General features: G+C 33.4%; 1 protein-coding gene across 4 annotated transcripts; it reads left to right on the top strand.

The window, feature by feature from the left end:
- The first annotated feature begins 82 nt into the window (after positions 1–82).
- On the top strand, positions 83–21534 carry LOC111705999 (uncharacterized). 4 transcript variants are annotated; one of them, XM_023478732.1, is made up of 21 exons: positions 84–496; positions 966–1065; positions 4448–4532; positions 6473–6556; positions 8021–8104; positions 8293–8322; positions 8404–8424; positions 8458–8483; positions 9003–9077; positions 9743–9883; positions 10028–10091; positions 10385–10465; positions 11092–11140; positions 11214–11300; positions 11724–11803; positions 13624–13734; positions 14558–14658; positions 16516–16576; positions 16840–16931; positions 21037–21118; positions 21408–21534. In XM_023478732.1, exons 3-21 carry the CDS (start codon positions 4530–4532, stop codon positions 21495–21497), a joined length of 1362 nt encoding a protein of 453 aa, XP_023334500.1. In that variant the 5' UTR covers positions 84–496; positions 966–1065; positions 4448–4529; the 3' UTR covers positions 21498–21534. The 4 variants fall into 4 exon arrangements, with proteins under 4 accessions (XP_023334498.1, XP_023334500.1, XP_023334501.1 ...); XM_023478730.1 differs by lacking the exons at positions 21037–21118; positions 21408–21534 and adding an exon at positions 20081–20621 and having other exon boundaries at positions 83–496; XM_023478733.1 differs by lacking the exons at positions 21037–21118; positions 21408–21534 and adding an exon at positions 20768–21023.
- Positions 21535–22321: the final 787 nt, after the last annotated feature.

Genomic DNA, 22321 nt, shown 5'->3' with positions numbered 1-22321 from the left:
TGTGGTGGTACGGAAGGGGAAATAGTGGTGGCTCATGGCTGCCGGAAGAGAAAACAGCTAATATGTGGCACGGAAGGGGAAATAGTGGTGACTCATGGCCGCCTGCGTTCTCCCGCTCGCCCTGCTCACTTTAGAGGCCTAAAATTCTGCTTTAAACTAATAGAATGTGTAACAAAATCACAATTTTTGCTTTATTTTAACAGGAGAGCATCCTATCCTATAACTGATCAAGAACGAAGTTTATAACCGTGTCGTTCATTTCCGACAACTTTTAGCACCTACTAATGAGTAATTTATTTGAAATTTAAAGTTTTAATGTTGATTGTTTAAATTCAATATCAATGACGTCTTTGGGTTAACTAATAAATGCCGCATATTATTTCAAAGTTAAAAGACGACCTTCAAGTCGTCTTGCTACGGTAATGTTTTGCGGGACACCCTGTATCAGAAACAATTGGCTTTATATCTACATGTGAAAATCAAACCCCACCTGCAGGTTACAATTAAAAGTTAAATACTATTGAGTTCAAATTTGAGATTTACAAGTAGATTAACTAGGCACAGATACATATTTAGTGTAGATTTAAAACAGATGAAATAAGTCGACATTTTATCTGGTTAAAATTTAGATTTATTGTGACTTGATACATACTGTACAGTGAAACCCTTAATAACGAATACATCGGAAGAATTTATCAAATGTCGTCTTGACAATTTTTCAATGAGTTTTATACTACATTACGTAAATATAAGTATTTGCGAAAATAAATAAATAGCCATGAATATGCAGGAACAATTTTAAAGAATTCCATATATCTGCAACATTCCATTATTAGAAAGTGAAGAATACGACATTTGATGAATTCTTTCGATGTATTCGTTATAAAAGGTTCCACTGTATCTTTTCTCTTAAACAAAACTTGATGATATACAACATTTATCATTTTGTATTCCTGGGCTTTAAGGATGTGAAGATGTCAGTTTTTATTCGATTAACATGGCCTCAGTTTCCATTCTCAAGTACCCACCTACATGTACCTACCTACATGTCTGCTGATCGACAAGGTTACCCACAAAGTATATCGACTTAGAGACGACTAAATTTACCACTCTGAGGTCTCAAGCAAAAATCTATGAGAAATTTGCCAATTACTTCTTAAAACCCAAAGCTAGAGTGGTAAAATCAAAGCCTAAGGCGTTGCGACACTTCAAAGTCAACCCTGTCTGAAAAATTAATGAGACTTTTTATAAGCAGGCTGAATATACGTGTTACACTCACGATGCAATCTTTTTTCTTCTTTGGCAAATTTTTCCGTTAGTCATTGAAAAAAATTGTCCACGACACAATTACATTACAATGTGTTATAAACCGAATTGCTATTCATGTAAAACTAATTAGATATGTTTTAATATGTTTTGACATTTGTTGTGTACATGTCAGAAAATTACTTTAAACTGAAGTTATTCTAATAAATGTGTAAACTATTTTGCATAAGATAAATTCGCACCCTGATCTCTAATAGTTCTCCTTAAATCTATTTAATTGAAATTTTTGTTATCAGTATTAAAATTAGGTGGAAAAAATAATCAAAACAGCCAAGAGCTATTTTCCACCTAATTGCTTTATAGCTTGTACTGTTTAAATAATCATCAATTTGTAATTGTAAACTCGTTCTGTACACAGATACATGTATTTTAGCAATTATTTGTGGGTATCCCTGTATCTTTGTCTAAATGAATTATGATTTAAATTAATGAAAAATATCTGAAAGCTTCAAGAAATATGTGTTATGATTCAACTTTCTCACAAAAAAGGTTTTTTATAAAGTAATCATTCATGGCACGAAAAAGTCAAGTTATCTAATATTTACTATTCCTTTAAAACAGATTATTTTGCTTTAAATTTGAAAGGTTATACATCGTGTATGCATTTCCTGGGAAACAACCTCCAAATAATGTGTTTAGGGGCGTAAAGAGGAAAGGGGGCTATGTGTGCTTCCCCCCCCCCCGGGATCAGCGAAATCTATATTTATCAGGGGGTTTCAGAGTGGAAAGCCCCCCTACATCAAAGAAAAAAGTTCAATTCCCCCTGGACTAATTCCTGAATACGCCCCTGACAGTTTTTACGTTGTTTATATATGTTACATCTCTGTCAATACTATTGTTCCAATATATTATTGGCTTTTAGTTCACTTGTCCGTCTAAAGCAACATACAATTTAGGTTTTAAATACATACGTACATCCCACTCGACATGTTCGATACAAGTTACCATGTGTAATTAAATAAAGTTTTAGCAGTTTTTATGAAGTAGTATAAATACCTTCCAACCAGTAGGCACTCAGATCTTTTATTTTATTTATGAAACTATTGTGTACTTTATCATTCTTACTCACTTCATCGTGAATTTCATTATGAACGTGCCATACAGTAATCATCGCGCTAAAATGTTAAACTAGGTGATATGTCACGTGTGCTATAAAGTTTTGATTGGTTCCGGATTTTCTCCAAAAAATTTGGATATTTCCAAACAAATTTTTTTTCAATTGAAATGAAAATCAAATTGAAATCAACTTTACACTTTGACTTGATTTAAAAGAGCCATTGAAATAAGACAAGCACAAACACGCTTTATAAAATTACCCATAACACTTTTATTTTGGTACGACATCCCAAAACTTTATAACACTGCGAACCAAAATAAGAGTGTTATGATTAGTTAAGAAAAGAATCTTACAGGGGCGGATACAGGATTTAAGTGAGGGGGGGGGGCAAGATTTGTTAGGAACAAAAAAATGATTAATTAGGAATAAAAAATCGTGCGACAGGCGAAAAATTTTTTGACTTAAAATGACTCAAAAAGAGTCAAAATTAATGACTAAAGACTAAAAAACTAGATTTTTTAATTTTAGGAACAAAATTAAAGGATTAGAACAGGAATTTAGGAACAATTAAAAGATTGTTCAGGAATTAGGTACAAAATTAAAGGATTAGGACAGGAATTTAGGAACAATTAAAAGATTGTTCAGGAATTAGGAACAAAATTAAAGGATTCGGATAGGGATTTAGGGACAACAAAAAGATTGTTCAGGAATTAGGAACAAAAATAAAGGATTAGGACAGGGATTTAGGAACAATAAACAGATTGTTCAGGAATTAGGAACAAAAATATAGGATTAGGACAGGGATTTAAGGTGGGTCGGACACAGGAACAGGAACAATAATAGGAACATTAGCAATTTAAGAACAAATAGAAATTACTAGTTATACTTAAATGCATTAAAACTAGGAACAATATTACAATTTTGATAAATGAGTATTGATTAAGGAACATTACTAGATATGAACAATATTATAACTTAACTTACAAATTTATTATTCTAAATTTATCGTTAACAATAACATTTAACAAATTGGGAACATTTTTTGCCTCGAAATCTCGGGGGGGGGGGGGGGCGAATGTCCCCCGCCCCCCCCCTTGTATCCGCCCCTGGAATCTTAACGGTCAGTGTTGAACCGGTTTTAGGCGGATTTGAGTTCCGGCCCAAATTCATTAAATTCGGACTCTTATCTTTTATTTTATATTGAAGATCTTAAAGGTCAGTGTTGAACTAAGGAACCTAATGATATTTTCAATTATTTGTCGTCTTTATATTGTAATGTGTATAGTGGGGCCACGCTATCTTTTGTTTTTTCACAAAAACATCTTACTAAAGCACTTTTACATAAATATTTTGTAAAGTTTATAGTTGGACCAAGGTTGTATAATAAGCTGGGTTACCCTCTATGCGCTCCAATTTACGGAAAATGTCGTCTCCTAAGATAGAAAGATAAGATTGATTATAGAGGAAAGAGTGACGTCATATGAGGTTTTTTATATATCTATCTTCGGAGACAACATTTTCCTTACTGCATTTGAACGCTTCAAGAAACCCCTATCTTATTATACAACCTTGAGTGGGACACACGCAGGGAATAGGAAAAAAAAGAGAAAGGAAATGGTGCTGTTCTGGCATGAGAAAGCCAGTAGTACTGTTTTGCAGATGAGTTCAGTATACCTTCCACGCACTCTTTTGGTACAGGCACTTAACATGACTACTGTCAAGGAAATGTCAGAACAATGTCGTCAATTATAATTAAGCTTGAATAACGAGTAGTTTATTGTAAACTTTAATCAAATTATAGTCTTTGCATGAAAATTTGCATGTATATTAAACTTATTTTTAAGTAAACAATTAACAATAAACAAATGTACTCTCCTAGACTGTACAAATACTGAGATTCGTATGTACTGTATATACCTACAGTACACGCCTTCGGTTCGGTATTCCTTACAAACACTCTTTTGGTACAGACACACACACGTTACGTTTCCGCCCCCTGCTCACACGTAGTAAAACTTGCAGTTTTTAGCCTTCCTTGTTTAGTGAATCAGACTTTTTTTTTAGATTATTGATTGATTTGGTATGATGAATTTAATCCCTGCTTCAAGAAATTGCTGCACAGAGAACCTAAAGTAACAGATTGAAAATGGTTAGAAAATTAGCTTGATTAATGTTACAGGGTAACCTTTAGATTGAAAGAGTCAGTTCTGTAACATATATTGTTCTTAAAACATTAAATAACCACAAATTTTCCCTAGTCCTGGACTTTTCAAAATGTGGTCTGCCTTTATTGTGCTGTGAATATTACCGGGTACATTATAAGAATTTTGTCCAGATTTCAATTCTATTAAATAAAAACAAAATTGTCGAAATCTCCGGTAATATTAAAAGAACTAAAAATTGGAGACCACATTTTGGAAATGCCAAGACTAGGGGCATTTAGGAGAAAATATTTTGTCAAAAAAGTATGTATATGTATACGGTGGCAGATGGGTTTATGTACTTCTCGTCCTCCTCCCATACATGAGAACCTGTGAGAACCTAGACCCAACCCTTGTTTACCAGGGTATAATGGAAGAGTAGGAGGAGCAGGATTGAGTTATCATTAAACCAGGGAGATAAGGAGGAGCATGATTGAGTTATCATTAAACTGCAGGGAGAGAAGGAAGAGCAGGATTGAGTTATCATTGAACCAGGGGGAGAAGGAGGAGTAGGATTGGGTTATCATTAAACCAGGGAGAGAAGGAAGAGCAGGGTTGAGTTATCATTAAACCAGGGAGAGAAGGAGGAGCAGGATTGAGTTATCATTAAACCAGGGAGAGAAGGAGGAGCAGGATTGAGTTATCATTAAACCAGGGGGAGAACGAGGAGCAGGATTGAGTTATCATTAAACCAGGGAGAGAAGGAGGAGCAGGATTGAGTTATCATTAAACCAGGGGGAGAAGGAGGAGTAGGATTGAGTTATGATTGAACCAGGGAGAGAAGGAAGAGAAGGATTGAATAATTGTTATATGTTATAATAGTAAGAGTAGGAGGAGTGGGATTGAACTAGTATTATACAAGTAAGAGTAGGAGGAGTAGGATTGAACGATTATTATACAAGTAAGAGTAGGAGGAGTAGGATTGAACTATTATTATACAAGTAAGAGTAGGAGGAGTAGGATTGAACTATTATTATACAAGTAAGAGTAGGAGGAGTGGGATAAGAGTATAAAGAGTATGAGATAGAGCGAAAAAGGAAAGTTACATATTTTTTGTTTAAATTATATTTAATGTAAACTGGTGGTGGATTTTTTGTATTTTTCTACGATGAACTAACAACTTTTAGAAATTAAAAATTAAAGATTTATTTGTAATGTTAAAAAAAGATAGGCTTCATGGGTTGTGAAAAAGATATAGGTTTTCACTTTGTTATGTATTTCTAAGCTCAATGTTTGCAAAGAAATCGGGACCTATATTTGTTGAATCTAGATAATCATTGTAATTAAGAGTATATTGCTCATTTTTATTTTGGAACCTATATAATTTTTCACATCTTCAAGATCATAGTGGTCGTTTTTGATTCAATTTAGAAATGATAAAGTTTTAATATCTTTGTCGAAATGTGCACATAATCCGCGAAAAAGTGTTTATGGAGATAGGAAGAGGATGGAATTGTGTTAGCGATGGAAAGAAATGCTAAAATAGACAATTAATTGTTGGTTTAGAAAGGAATTAGGATTTAAATTGAAAAAAGTACATAATATTTTAAGTTTACGTATTTATGCTTAACTTGCAAAAAGAGGCAAGTTTTCAATGTAAGAACTTAATTTCTGAAAATCATTTACCAATTATAATTTAAAAGAGTTGAGATTTAATATTTATGAAATAGAGAATAATTATGATTTTTTGTGATCTTGCTTTCTGGATCACTATAAGCGTACATAATCTTTCCGTGCAGAGAGTTGTATATCTGCAATTTTATTTCTAAAAGAATAAATATCAAAGAGCAAAGACGATCTTAAAGTCGTCTTGCTACTGTCATGTTTTGTAGGACACACTGTAAATTTCGCCATTTAACTGGTGGGTGAAAAGTTTGTAATATTTTAGTTTCTTTCATCATGGAGGGTTCATAAGATGAGATCAAAGGTGTATGATCAGATCAGCTCATTTCTGGGATATTGGAGTCCTGATGTAAGTATATAATTGTTGAATCAATTACTATTTCGGTAAAAAAGTTGTGGTATATTGAATTGGAATAGAGCAAAAAAATCTGTATAATAACATTTTTAGAGGGAACCCTGTTGTCCCGGGGGATAAAATTCGAAATTTTAAAAAAAATTTCAAGCTTAGTTTTTATAACTTATTGTTACCATTTAAAAGTGGCTTGAAATAAAGGACATCTACAGCCTAAAACTGATGTGAGTAAATCTACAGAGATTAAAAAAAAATGTGCTAACAAGTAAAAAAAGAACAATGACTAATGATACAATGTCATTCTATTTATTTTAAAAATATACATCGTTCATCACTGAAAATTATACTTCACGGTACAATTGTTTTGAAAATAATTATTTTCCAATTTACGGGCTTAAACAGTTTAACATTTCATGTTCTAATTTTCTTAAACCTTTCTTAATTATTCTCGTCTTTTTCTTTTGCAAAGATCGTATTTTTATTGTTTTTAATGTTTCCTGGAATTTTCACTTGTTTTTGTTTTTCTTGAAGATCATTTAAGTATTTAATAGTATTTAAGAAACTTGATCAGTTTATTTAGTCAGACTAGAGTAAAAGCTCTTAACGTAAACTATAGTAATTAAATTAATAGCTGAACAATTGTATATTTGAAGCATGCCCTAGAAATATTTATGAATTAAACAAAATAATATTTTGAAATCATTCAAAAAATGTATAAGGCTAATATAAAAATTTTCTTACACAAAATACTAGGTTTTTTGAGTGTTATGTGCATATTTGGCATTAAAGCTTGGAGATAATCCAGCATGAAATGTAACGCTGTATATCACTCTGGGCCGTAGTAAAGGAATTGATTCTTGGCCACAAACTCTGGTTTTTAAATCCCTATATCTTAACAACCCAATGTTGTAGACCTTAGATATTTCAAACTTTGACTTCTGTTATATCAAACAGTCAAAGTTTGAAATATCTAAGGTTTACATAGTTTGGTTGTAGATATTTAGGTATTAGAAAATTGGAATTTGTTGCAAAGACTCAATTCCTTTAAATTCGAACAAGACCTGCCCAGTTTGTACCGGCCTGCCAGATAACAGCGTGTACTGACCCGATCCTATGGTACAGGACGTCGCCCTAACCAGACTAACATACGACAGGGGTCAACTTTCTTGGCATAGTCTCGTCGGAGGGCTAACCCTGACAACTCCTGGGAACAGGAATAAAGGGAAAGGAAATGGCGCTGGTCCGGTAAGAGAAAGCCAGTCGCACTGCTTTGCAGACCAGTACAGTAAACTGACACACACTCTTTTGGTACAGACACACACACATGACGTTTCCGCCCCCTGGACGACTCCCATGGCGCATTCAGACTTTTTACAGTACCCGGCCTAATCCTAGGCCTATTCGACCGACCCCACTGGTTTAGTCCACCGTGATATAGATAAATGATAAATATATTTTTAGAAGGAAAACAAGATGTACCCCTGGACCCCTGAACCAAGCAAAGTATCTGACTTTGATAACTTCAACCCTTTAAAAGAAAAATTGGTAAATCTTTTAAAATTTTGTCAAAAATTTTATAAAAAAATTAATAATTAAGATTCATTAGGATTTGAACTGGCTTTAGGTAGTTCAAGAACTTCTTCAAGATCTTTTCTTCGCGTACAATTTTATTTTTTTCTTCAAATTTTCGAAGTATTTTTTTCCCCCGTATTTTCAAATTTTTATATTTGCAGGGAATACAGCAGGAGAGTACAAAGAAGAAGGTAAAATGTAAACAGATTACAATTACAGTGTTCAAAATAAAAATATCAAAATTACTCCAAATTACACTAAATCTTGAATAGGTTGGCTGGGCGAAGAAAATTCAATTTATTCTCATATTTCTAGTCAGGTCTGTACAATTTATTCTCATATTTCTAGTCAGGTCTGTACAATTTATTCTCATATTTCTAGTGAGGTCTGTGCAATTAAAAATATTACATAAAATATTGGCCACAAAATCTAATTTTCTAATTTATTTTTTTTTCAATCTGATATTATTTGAACAGGTTTGTCTAATTTTTAAATCTTTAAAAATAAAATTTATAAAAATTTTGAGAAATATGTCAAGATTCTTAAACGTACTACTTTCAACAAAAATAAAACAGCAACTGTTTTTAATCCCTCACTAGTTCTAATATTTTAAACTATGAATCTTGCTTTATTAAATAGTTTGTAATATCAAAGGTTTACACAATCATGTTGGAAAGATTTATGGATTAGAAAAGTAAGATACGCGGCAAGTGTTTCTTTATCAAGAATTATTTAATTAGTCGAAACAAGCTTTAAACCAATGAAAATTCAAAATTTGCTTTAAGGAAAAGACTTTTTTTTTCGTAGAATTAGAAAATTAAAATGTTCCTTTTTCGAGAATTATTTGATGAAGAGAAACTGAATTATTTAGTTTCGCCATCCTTATAGTCCAGGGAAGACAGTGTGTTGAGAACTATTTAAAGAAATTAACATCTACTGGAGATACGTAAGTATAATTTTTGGTGAAAAAAGGCCTCGAATCAAAAATGATTTTGCTCAAAATGTCAGGAATGTATTTTTAAGGCTCTATTATGCTGGATTGGCTAAATAATATTTGTTGATAAAAAATAACAAAAAGGAGAAAAATTTACTAATTTAATTAGTTTTTAATTTTTCTTTTTCCCCCCGGGGGGGGGGGGGGGGAGGAGGATGTCGTAAAAATAGATAATCTGCTTAAGTAATTGCGTGTTTTCCACAATGTCAAATTGTTCATTCCCAATATCTTGGCAACCTGATGTCATAGACCTTAGATATTTCAAACTTTGAATTTTGTTAGATCAGATAATCTTAGTTTGAAATATCAAAGGTTTACACTTACAGGTTGCAAAAATGTAAGGATTAGAACATTTTCGAGTTACAATATTTTCAAATTGCACAAAATGCTGAAGCATGAGCCAAGGACAGAACTTTTTAAACCGATATAATATTTTATGAGCAAATATCCAAAAATCCACAAAATGCACATAAAAAGTTGGATTTATATTAAAAATGCTAAATATAACATTTTCCAAAGAAATTATTGATTAATTTTGCCTTTCTTGGCGTTTTTAGATGGCTGATATTAATTAATAAGATTATATGTATCTCTTTCATTAAGATTTTTTTCTTCAGATATGCTCATGTAGCAACTTTACCGTTCCCCGAACTGACTATATGCCCGACCTATCCCTACAAGCTAGATGTTCTTCAGGCCAACGGGATCCCATCACAGTCTGCTATTCAATTCAACTCCAATTGGATTTCGAACATAAGGCATCTTTTTCATTTTTTCTTATTCTCACTCTTTATCCGAAAAGAACCCTCTAGTAGACTACAGGAAAAGAGATATATTTTTTTAACTCAAATGATGTATATTCTGAATCTTTAAAAAAAAAAAATCAGAAATTTTTTTTTTAGTTTTATTTCTCCGAAGCAGTTGTATGAGTCCACACTTATCAAAATTGAAGAAATCTTAGTTCAGGTCAGTAGCTGGGATTATCAGCTTAATCTTGGTTCAGGTCAGTAGAAGGGATTATCAGCTTAATCTTGGTTCAGATCAGTAGAATATATTATCAGCTTAATATTGGTTCAGAGGCCGAATTTAATGAATTTGAACAGCGTCGCTAAACCACTAATCATCTATTCAAATTGCGCGTTGGCTCAAATCTCAAAGCATGGAATAAAATTTCAAGTTTAACCAACTTTTTTTGATTTTTTTAAAAAAAAAATTAGGCCTCCTTATAAACATAATTTAAATACTAAACTTTATTCTAGTTGAGATTGGACCTGGAGGGTTCCTTTAATGGAAGTTCAATAATGTTTATCAAACCTAATCAGTTAGTTTGTGGAAAACAGGTATGTACTATCTATTTAATAAAGCTCTTTGCTCATATATATATATATACTATAGGCCTTTGGACGCTTCGCGCCCATCTTCTTTTACAACTTTTAATTGTGGTCTTATCTGTAAGCATCTTCTCTTTGTACATTACAAATTTTTTTTTCTTCATAATTTGCGGATTTTATAATATTTTTTTCGCGCATTTTGAAAATTTTACAAAATTAAATAATTTAAGATAAAAATAGTTTAAGATTACATATTTAAAGTCAGATTAGCCATAAACTTTCCCTGGGGCCACGTGAGGTTCCGCACAAAATTTGAGACTGATCGGATCAGACACCCGGACAAGCTAATTTATATATAGATACTTTAGCTAACGACTGGACCAAATAGGCTGAATTTTCAATAAAAATTCAAATTTTCCATTTTAAATTCGATTTTTTTCTTTAAAATTTTTAATTTTTTTAAGTGATTCGAAATTTCCCCGGGAAACGCCGGGCACTTCAGCTGTATTGTATATATTTAGTAGGGAAAGCAGGATTTTTTTCTCTTCTTTTGCATATATATTAAGTTTTAAATTTTTTTAATTGGACGAGAATTTAAATTAAAACTAATTTCAAAGAAAAAAAATCTTATCTAGGTGTTTAGAGCAACGGAGTACTACTACAATGGAAGATGTTACACAATGGGTTATTATTATAATTATGAATTTTGCCATTTTATCAACAAAAATATAATTACATCGATTGTTTTCCTTTTCAGAATTGCCCGATTGCATTTTACGGTTGGGTGTATTGGAAGTTAATATTGATTTTATTGATAAAACAGATATATTTATTCATCATGAAGGTACACAAATATCAACCTTGAAATTTATTAAAAAAATGCTTTTTTTTTGCCCGAGCGCCCGGTTAATAAAAGCCCACCGTGGAAGAGCAAATATCGCGAAAATCCCTAAAAATAACGGGTTTTAGTCGGGTTTGGTATACTTGATAACTTTAGTATACTTGACAACTTCGGTATACAAAAATGGTATACCTGACAACTTCAGTTTACTTGTAAACTTCGTTATATTTGACAACTTTGGTATACTTGATAACTTTGTTATACTTGACAATTTTGGAATAATTGACAATTTTGGTATGCTTGACAATTTTGGTATACTTGACAACTTTGGTATACATGACAACTTTAAAGTACACTTGACAACTTCGGTATACTTGTGAATCCGGGTTATTACTATATTCATTATATAAATACTATATTCACTAGGTCAATTCCTGTCCCCTGATAGTAGATCAAGAGTAGATGTAGACAAAGGATCCTTTGTGAAAATAGCAATCAATCATGAGGTTTGTATGACATCAAACATGAAGTTTGCATGATATAAATATTGAGATTTGTGTGATATCAAACATGAGGTTTGTATGATATCAATCATGAGGTTTGTATTTTATTAATCATGAGGTTTGTATGATATTAATCATGAGGTTTGTATGATATTATTAATCATGAGGTTTGTATGATATTAATCATGAGGTTTGTATGATATCAATCATAAGGTTTGTATGATATTAATCATGAGCTTTGCATGATATTAATCATGAGGCTTGTATGATATCAATCATGAAGTTTGTATGATATTAATCATGAGGTTTGTATAATATCAATCTTGAAGTTTGTATGATATGAATCATGAGGTTTGTATGATACTGTAGAGATCACAAACTAAGAATCTGTAAGAGATGGAAGGATAAAATCCGGGAAGGATGAAAAGAGAATCCAGGAGCCAGTCTGATCAGAACCAGAAACAAGAAAAGATCTTCAAGCTTAATTCTCAACATAAGAATCTGTAATACATTTATATGCTAAAAATATCAGTAAATATATAATCTTCACAATATCAATCATGAGATTTGTATGATATTAGTCACGAGGTTTGTATGATATTGATCATGAGGTTTGTATGATATCAATTATGAGGTTTGTATGCTATCAATCATGAGGTTTGCATGATAACAATCATGAGGTTGGTCAGATAATTCAATCCTCAATTAATTAAAGGGATTGGCGTTTCAATCCTCAATTAATTAAAGGGATTGGCGTTTCAATCCTCAATTAAAGGGATTGTCGTGTCCAACCTCAATTAAAGGGATTGGCGTTCAAATCTTCAATTAAATGGATTGTCATTCAAATTTCAAGTGACCATTTATTTTAAGAGTTGTATCGCCGATTAATTAAAGGGATTTTCGTTTTCAATCCTAAATTAAAGGGATTGTTGTTTCATCCTCAATTAAAGGGATTGTCGTGTCCATCCTCAATTTATGGGATTGTCAGTTCAATCCTCAATAAAAGGGATTGTCTTTTCAATCCTTAATTAAAGGAATTTTCGTTTTCAATCCTAATTTAAAGGGATTGTCGTTCAAATCTTCAATTAAATGGATTGTCATTCAAATTTCAAGTGACCATTTATTTTAAGAGTTGTATCGCCGATTCTGTGAAATTTATCGTAAAAAGTCGAATTATGCCATTTTCTTCCACTGTTTTGTTGCAAAATATCTGATAATCACTTTGTAGAGAAAATACAATTAAAAGAATTTAATTTCCAAAATGAAAACATTAAAATTTTCTCTCATGTTTGATCATACAAAGCTTTCAGGGTGTTGTTTTTGAATCTATACAATGCCACTCTATACAATGTCACTCTATACAATACCACTCTATACAATGCCACTCTAAACAATGCCACTCCAGACAATGCCACTCTAAACAATGCCACTCTAAACAATGCCACTCTATAGATGAAGGATCACTTAAAATGTGTATTAGGTACTTTCCTAAAGGCAGTTTCCCAAGGATGACTTCTCAAATATCAATTTCCCAAGTCGCATCTTCCCAAATTTGCAATTTCCCAAGCAGCAACTTCCCAAAGGTTAGATTAGACCGTCTGATGCTCTGCAGGCTGCAATGGGGGGCCGAGCGCTACGGCTAGGATGTGCTAAGGGGCCGAGCGCCGCAGCTAGATCAGGCTGGGGGGCCGAGCGCTGCAGCTAGGACAGACTTGGTAAATTGTACATTTAGGAAGTTGCACTTGGGAAAATGTCTTTGAGAAAGTACCAAACATCTTAAAATGACATCCATAGCCCCTTAGATAAACGTTTAATTTATCTAGGTTGTACAGTTGCTGCCCGATGTTGGAACCTGCGTGGCAGGTTATGGTCCGAATTTGACCGACAGCTATGATGATTGCATTTTCTCAAATCTTTATGATCTAATGATACAGGTTTTGCCTCAATTGTCTAAATCCTTCTATGGAAAAATGTGAAAATGCGGGAAGGAAAAAGTGCATTATTTAATATGGGGGAGGGGGGATAATAAAAAGCTGAATTGTGGACATCGAGATCAAGGATGGATCTCGAGTTTTTGTCAATCTTCAAATTAATTTAATCTTTATTCGATATCCTGTGGAAAAAAAACATCCAATCAGAAGGCAGGAAATTTTGTGGTAAACCAATGAGAGAACAGAGAAATTGTTGATATTCAAAATTAAGAGATCAAGCAGATCAGAATAAATGGGTATATTGAGATCAATCGCAATCGCTTCTCTTTGCTCATGTTTAATTAATTCACTCATGTCGTTCATTTTAAAGCTGTTGGAAGTATATTTGAATTTGGTATATTTTTAGGAGCCCAGAGCCAATCCTTCAATAATTAAAAAATTATGTTATTTTTTACTGCAAATCCCCAAAACAGCGATTTCTTTTAAAGATAAATTTCGGCAGGGGGGGCTAAACCCGCCATGTACCCCCCAGCCCCTAAAAATCTAATTTCTCCTCCCCCCTCACAAAAGTGCTATTTGCGCCACTGTACATACAGTATTCAACACAAAGTTCCCAGCACTGTTTTGTTTAGATTTAAAAATTATTGTTTTTTGTCGGTTTTCATAGAAAATTACTCGTCTTGATAGTTGCCATTTAATGGTTTTGAGAAAAGGTTTGTAATGGCCGGAACCCGAAAAAGGATGCTTACTTTAAATACGTTAACAGTCCCTTTTTAACACCGTTCAGCTGAAACATATAAAAAATTGTACATTTACCGTTTTCTAGAATGTTGGATGTGCAGTCCCCTTCCTACCAAATGTAATCAATATCTGCGTAGAAGAGAATCAAAGACAACAAGCATTTAACATTTATCAAGAAAATAGAAGGTATTGATTTGGGACAATTTTATTTATAGAAAACAGACTGACAATGAAAAAAGTTAATTTTAAACTTTCAGAGTCCGAATTTAATGAATTTGAGCCGCGTCTCAAATCCACCAAAACCGGTTATAATTGAGCGCCGGCTCAAATTCAGCCTCAGTTTTGATTTTATTGCTGTATAAATGCATATTAATCTTTTTAACACCTTTAAAATTATTGTAACAATATTAAATACATTTAATATTACAATAATGTTTTTATCCTATTTTGTAGTTTTCTGGTTTGCACTGCACATGTGCATGTACATTGCAGGCCGGTAGCCAGGATTTGACCAGGGGGGGTTTGGTTTTACAGTGGTATATGGTTGTTTTTATTTTACATTGTCAATGCATTGCACACTATAAAGGCTAACCCTTTTAACACGTGTATTTGAGCTTTTAAGGGAGTACTGCTTAACTAACAGAGTCAAGTAATCATTTATTACTTTGACTTTGCAATATGAAAATGATATGATCTTATTGCTTATTCATTTTAAAAAAAGCTTTTCACGGGTCAAGGGGGTGCTATGGGAACGCCTCACCACGGAAATGCCTCAAAAAACAGACTCATAAAACATAGCACACTGGTCTAAAAGTCTGAAAGTGTACAGGAGATTACCATTTCATTTCCATGGGACTCTATGCATATAATTAATAAATCATACTGTTTTAATTAGACTATTAAATGACTATGAGTAAATTTTGATGTTTTGTTATATTTAATCAACAGAGTGTACTGATCAACTGTTAGTTAGCCTGCGATGGTCACAGTAGACTGAGATACATGACTCAGGGGATGAGTAGAGAGAGTACACAAAAACTCCGTCACACTTTTAATGAGTAACGCACAAATAGATTATAATTTGGTTTGGAAATCAATTCTTACTCGGGCTATATAATTTATAACTAGATTTTAGAAACTTATGAAAACAATTTCTTTTATATGGGACGAGGGGGGGGGGGGTGCAAATTCGTCATTGCACCCCTCTTTCAGAAGAAAGGGGGGTGCACCTGCACCCTTGCACCCCCCCCTGGCTACGGGCCTGGTACATTGTACACTGTTAACGCATAATTTACAGAATTTTAGAAAAATTTTAACAGCTTAAATAATCCAGTGTCCGAATTTAATAAATTTAAGCAGGGTCTCAAAGCGCCCAAAAACCGGTTTCAATTGAGTGCCGGCTTAAATCTTGAAAAACTGAATACAATTTAAGTGGAGCCAACAATTTTTGAGCCGTGGCTTAAATTCTTTAAATCATTTCTGACACCCCTAGGCTTAGTACGTCAATATAGTTCACCAAAACCATACTGCAGTCCTTCAATTATCATACAGGGAAATTTTCATCTTTCTAAACATCCCAACGAAAGATTTGACAGGTTCTTTGATTAATTGCTGCAGCTGTAAACTGCACATTTGTAACATTATCTTATGTCTTACTAGCTGAAGTGCAAGGCGTTGCCCGAAGAATAAAAAACACTTAGAAAAAAAATTTGAAATTTTTAAGATAAAATAAATTAGAATTTTTAATAAAAATAAGTTATAATTCAGTATTCATTTGGGTCTTTGTCAATCCCAGGGTACCCGGTACCCATGGGTCCCCCCTTTCAAACAAAAAATTCAGCCAATTTAGTCGAGACATATCTTCTTGTAATAAGTCTAGAACATTTTTATTATTTATTTTGGTAGATTATCGCTGGACACAACAAATATATATTGATGTAGATAATTAACAGGAATCCACAATGGTTCTCCTCAAAACCCTCTGTGTTAAGTGGTGCAGTGTGCATTATAATCTCTCTTTTTTTGGTTCAAATAATTGTTCAGGAATCAGAAGAATATTTGTGCAAATCCTTGCACCTTTACAAATATGTACTTTGGACCACCGGTAAGAGCTAAGTATCATTACAAAAAGTACATTCAGAAATTCTAGAACTTGTATTTGTCAAAAATAAATTACTATTTTTTTTTTGCCCCCTTTCAATAATTTTCGTAAAAATATAATACTTAAAGCAAAACCTTGAGAGCATCAAAAATCTTTAAAATAAAATTTTTTGTTCCGTTGACATATGGCCCCAAATTTTTTTCAGAAGGTCTAAATTGCTTAAACGTCTGATATATATTGATAAATATTTAAATGATATACTTAAGGTGACGGGAAAATCCCAAATTGAATTAGCAGATATCGGGCGAGCAGTGTTCTACTATAGAAGATCTGTAAAATATACAGAAGAATATGTTAGGTAGAGTAACTAAAGGGTTCTGATAATCACATCATGTTTGTTTATCTCTTTCAAGAACTAATTTCTCCATTCCAGGTATATATATAATCCTAGGGATTTCTGGATCCACATTTTACTCCCATGGGTTGGGCGTGTGTAAAAGCTTCACCTTAGTCCCAGTACTCTTAACTTCCATTGATAATCTCTCTCTCTCTCTGGATATCGGTCAGGTTTACTATTAAATAGAGTTGTTTATCGTTCAGACTTTTATTGATCAGGTAAATCTATACAAATTCCATCCGGGTAAAATCTGCTTTTTATTAGATTCTGGAAAACCGTTGTTCAGCTGCTCACATTCAGGATCTCTCTGAGCAGCTTCCTCAACCTTAAATATCTTGCTCAGCTGCTCTAGTTCAGGATCTTTCTGAGCAGCTTCCTCAATCTCAAATATCTTGTTCAGCTGTTCCAGACCAGAATCTATCTGAACAGGTTCCTTGAACTCAAATTTCTCGTTCAGCTGCTCTGGTTCATTTGCTCCTTCTAGTTTAGTCCTGTAATAAATGCCCTACTCCAATAAATACTTTAAGATCATTACCATTCCAGGAACAACCTTCCGTATTCTTAGGTATCAGTTTTACAAGATACAACTCAAACTGGAGATTCCTCAATACTGTATCATACAGATACAAGTAAATCTTGAACTACAGATTCCTCAATAATACCTTTTTCAATATGAATCCAGATACGGCTCATATCTGTATTCTTAGGTATCTGGGTAAAAGATACAACTCAATCTCAAACCCCTGGTTCCACTCTTGTTTTCGCTAAACGAGGAACAAATTACTCTCACACCATAATCAATGTGGAGTATTATTCCAACTGACGTTTATTTTGAGTTCTATGATACAGGTTAAGTTAATGAACGTAATTACAGGTTTTACGTCGTTATTTACAATAATATTTATAAGCATAGTTAGTTATAATCGCAATAAAGGTTTGACATAGTTATTTACAATCGCAGTTAGGTTAAAATGTACATTGTACAATGTAAGATACCTAGGTGTGTTCAGGTTTATAATGTGGGATTAGCTACAATATTTATTACTGTCCTCGCTGCCACTTTAGCTGCTCCTAAAATCAGAGATGCTCATGCTGGATTCTCAGCTGTTTCCTTACTACTGGAGCTGCTTCTGGAGTCTCTGCTATGTTGGCTGCTCATGCAATCTGAGATGCTTCTACTGTATTCTCGGCTACTTCCTTTCCTACTGGAGCTTCTCCCGAAGTTTCTGCTACTCTGGCTGCTCATCCAATCTGAGATGGCTCCCACTGCACTCCCAGCTGATTCCATTGCTGGACTTGTAACCATAGATAGTAGCGTCTCCTACATCAAGATTTCTTGTCCCTTAAATTCTTCTACAACAGATCTGTGAAAAGCTGTCTGTAAAGAGCAGTGTCTCTTGTCTCAAGATTGTCTTGTTCTTCAGCTGCTTCTAAAACAGATATGTGAAGAGCTGTCTATAAAGAGCAGGGTCTCCTGTCTCAAGATAATCTTGCTCCTCTTGTGTGCCTTAGATATCCTATTTCTCCTTTGTGCTCTGGATATCCTAGTTCCACTGTTCGCACTGGATATCCTATTTCTCCTGTGTGCTCTGGATATCCTAGTTCCACTGTTCGCACTGGATATCCTAGTTCTCCTGTGTGCTCTGGATATCCCAGTTCCACTGTTCGCACTGGATATCCTAGTTCTCCTGTGTGCACTGGATATCCTAGTTCCACTGTTCGCACTGGATATCCCAGTTCCACTGTTTGCACTGGATATCCTATTTCTCCTGTTTGCACTGGATATCCTATTTCTCCTGTGTGCCCTGGATATCCTAGTTCTCCTGTGTGCCCTGGATATCCCAGTTCCACTGTTTGCACTGGATATCCTATTTCCACTGTTTGCACTGGATATCCTATTTCTCCTGTTTGCACTGGATATCCTATTTCTCCTGTGTGCCCTAGATATCCTATTTCTCCTGTGTGCTCTGGATATCCTATTTCTCCTGTGTGCTCTGGATATCCTATTTCTCCTGTGTGCCCTGGATATCCTAGTTCTCCTCTATATACAAACACTCTACCTGCTTCCAGTCTCCAGTAGCTCTGTTCATAGAACCCGCTGTAGAATAAAGAGCATAATCTGATATTTCCTGGTCTGTAGTTGGACTGGCTGGTTTGTGGTTGGACTGAATGGTTTATTATTGCTGTTCCAAATCACCAGCAAGATCGGTTCCTTGCAAAGGGTAATATGGAGAGTATAGGACAGCATCTGATATCCTCAGTGATGCTGAGGATTCCGAAGATGCATATTCATGTATAATGATGGGTAAGGAGGCTGGTGTCCTGCTATGTTCTCTGACAGACATGGTAAAGATACATCAGAATGATAGATTTCCTCTATGTCTAGCCTATTCAAGGTTCCTGGGTGCACTAACTCGATTTCCAGGTTCTACATTCTGCCTGGACTTAGATAAAAGGGTCAAGGAGTTTAGTATGAGTAACCATGCTTTAAATACTACATATATATGCCTCACAAAATACATATAAAGGGATTTCTTTCGAAGAAATAGAAAAATTCAACCGAAACATGCTTTTTTTACACTTTGAGTTAAATATTCCCCCAACAAAGTCAGTTCTTTTCTTAAAAACTAAAAGTCAGCGATTGTATCCTTGTATGTTTAGAAAGAAATAACTTAAAACAAAAAATTAAGAAAAACACTAATTACAGAGTAATAATTGAAAAATTTTGAACAGCTGTTTTTAAAAACAGGAAACGCAATATAATGCAAATCTTGGTTATTCAGCTTCTTTTGGGGTATCGCTGTGCAGATTTTTTCGCTTTGAATGATTAATTAAATTAACATGTTAGGAATTGAAAAGGAAGAATATCAAAATAGTCTAAAACTATAAGATTATCTGGTCTGTCTCTAAACTGCTTATTAATGCATACTTTTACTTGTAGATTGTAATATGAGTTAGATTGTAAAATGAGTGTATATAGTTCATTAGTAATTTATTATTAAACAAAAGAAAATATTATAAAAATCTTTATTTTTTATATTGAATTAGGTGGATTTACTGGACTACTACTTGGATATTCTCTACTAATCCTTATATATTTATATATCCAGATATACTTGGTTATCCATAGCAGCTGAGCTAGGTGGATATACTGGACTACTACTTGGATATTTATATATTTATATATCCAAATATACTTGGTTATCCATGGTAGCTGAGCTAGGTGGATATACAGGACTACTACTTGGATATTCTCTGCTGATCCTTATATATTTATATATCCAGATATACTTGGTTATCCATAGCAGCTGAGCTAGGTGGATATACTGGACTACTACTTGGATATTTATATATTTATATATCCAAATATACTTGGTTATCCATGGTAGCTGAGCTAGGTGGATATACAGAAATACTACTTGGATATTTATATATGTATCTATCCAGCTATGCACAGTTATCCATGGTAGCTGAGCTAGGTGGATATACAGGACTACTACTTGGATATTTATATATTTATATATCCAGATATAATTAGTTATCCATGGTAGCTGAGCTAGGTAGATATACAGGACTACTACCTGGATATTCTCTGTTAATCCTTAAATATTTATATATCCAGATATACTTGGTTATCCATAGTAGCTGAGCTAGGCGGATATACTGGACTAATACTTGGATATTTATATATTCATATATCCAGATATACTTAGTTATCCATGGTAGCTAAGCTAGGTGGATATACAGGACTACTACTTAGATATTCTCTGCTGATCCTTATATATATATATATCCAGATATACTTGGTTATCTATGGTAGCTGAGCTAGGTGGATATACTGGACTACTACTTGGATATTTATATATTTATATATCCAGATATACTTAGTTATCTATGGTAGCTGAGCTAGGTGGATATACAGGACTACTACTTGGATATTCTCTGCTGATCCTTATATATTTATATATCCAGATATACTTGGTTATCCATGGTAGCTGAGCTAGGTGGATATACAGGACTACTACTTGGATATTCTCTGCTGATCCTTATATATTTATATATCCAGATATACTTGGTTATCTATGGTAGCTGAGCTAGGTGGATATACAGGACTACTACTTGGATATTCTCTGCTACATCTGTCTAAGGAAGAATTTAATTGGTTTAACCTAAATGGCTTCTCAAGTTCTCATTATCCAAATTCGAAAATAATTCCCATAACTCGGTCTATTTTAACAGATTTAATATAACATAACATTTCATTACATAAAATTTACGCTGAACACCCCTTTCAAGTATTTAAATGATAAAACTGAAATGACCGATTGATAAGGATACCCTTTAAACCTATATCTACCTATTCCTACCTAGGCAACACCTTGAAAAACCTCAAATAAAACTGAAAAAAAAAATAAAATAAATTCTTCTTGAATCTAGATTTTTGACCCAATTCTTGAATGTTTTGGAGCCATATATGAGAAGACGAAACAGAGAACTACTGCTCAAGTTATTTCTGTCAGATATTAAATGTAAAAAATAAATAAATACTGATCTAGTTAAATAACGCCATTTGTGAGCTCTCGACTACTCCCATGAACTTGGAAATAAAATCAAAAATATTTATAAATGATGAATTGCATTGATGTTACTATTAAACAAAAGGGACAATGCAGAGGGTAAAAACATCTTCTAAATGTACTAAAATCAAAACATTAAAACTTCCTTTTTCATAATAATCTTTCAGAATCTTTCTCAATTGAATCTTAGATTTTAAATTATTTTCCAGCTGCCAATCTTTAAATTATTTTCCACCTGCCAATCTTTAAATTATTTTCCAGCTGCCAATCTTTAAATTATTTTCCAGCTGCCAATCTTTAAATTATTTTACAGCTGCCAATCTTCAAATTATTTTACAGCTGCCAATCTTTAAATTATTTTCCAGCTGCCAATCTTTAAATTTTTTTACAGCTGCCAATCTTTAAAACCCAAATGTAAAAGCTTTAATAAGTTTGACCAAACGTTTGTAAACTAGACTAAAGATAAGAAAAACATGACAAGACAGGAAGAGATAAAAAGTAAACATAGAAAAGATAAAAAAGAATTTAAACTTTAAGTTTAAAACAGCATTGCAGTAAACTATGGCTGCATGGTTCAGCTACTTCTATTTATTCATTAAATCTGGACCCTGCTTCGAGTGAATTTTTTTCAATTATTGCAATTACTTTTTTTATTATATTTATATTTATCTTAAGAATCACGATACAGGAATACCTTATAAAGGTCACAGGGTTACCCACAAACATGATCTTAAGGTGCTATTTATTTTGAACTACTGCCGTTTAACCTATTGG

The sequence above is a fragment of the Eurytemora carolleeae genome, unplaced genomic scaffold, assembly GCF_000591075.1.
Source record: "Eurytemora carolleeae unplaced genomic scaffold, Eaff_2.0 scaffold700, whole genome shotgun sequence".
Taxonomy (NCBI): Eukaryota; Metazoa; Arthropoda; class Copepoda; order Calanoida; family Temoridae; genus Eurytemora; species Eurytemora carolleeae.
This window is presented reverse-complemented; position numbering and strand designations above follow the sequence as displayed.

Coding starts and splice junctions, on each gene's coding strand:
- LOC111705999 (XM_023478730.1), top strand. Junction 9,078..9,742: donor TTAACATCTACTGGAGATAC/GTAAGTATAATT, acceptor TTTTTTCTTCAG/ATATGCTCATGTAGCAACTT. Junction 11,804..13,623: donor AAATAGCAATCAATCATGAG/GTTTGTATGACA, acceptor TAATTTATCTAG/GTTGTACAGTTGCTGCCCGA.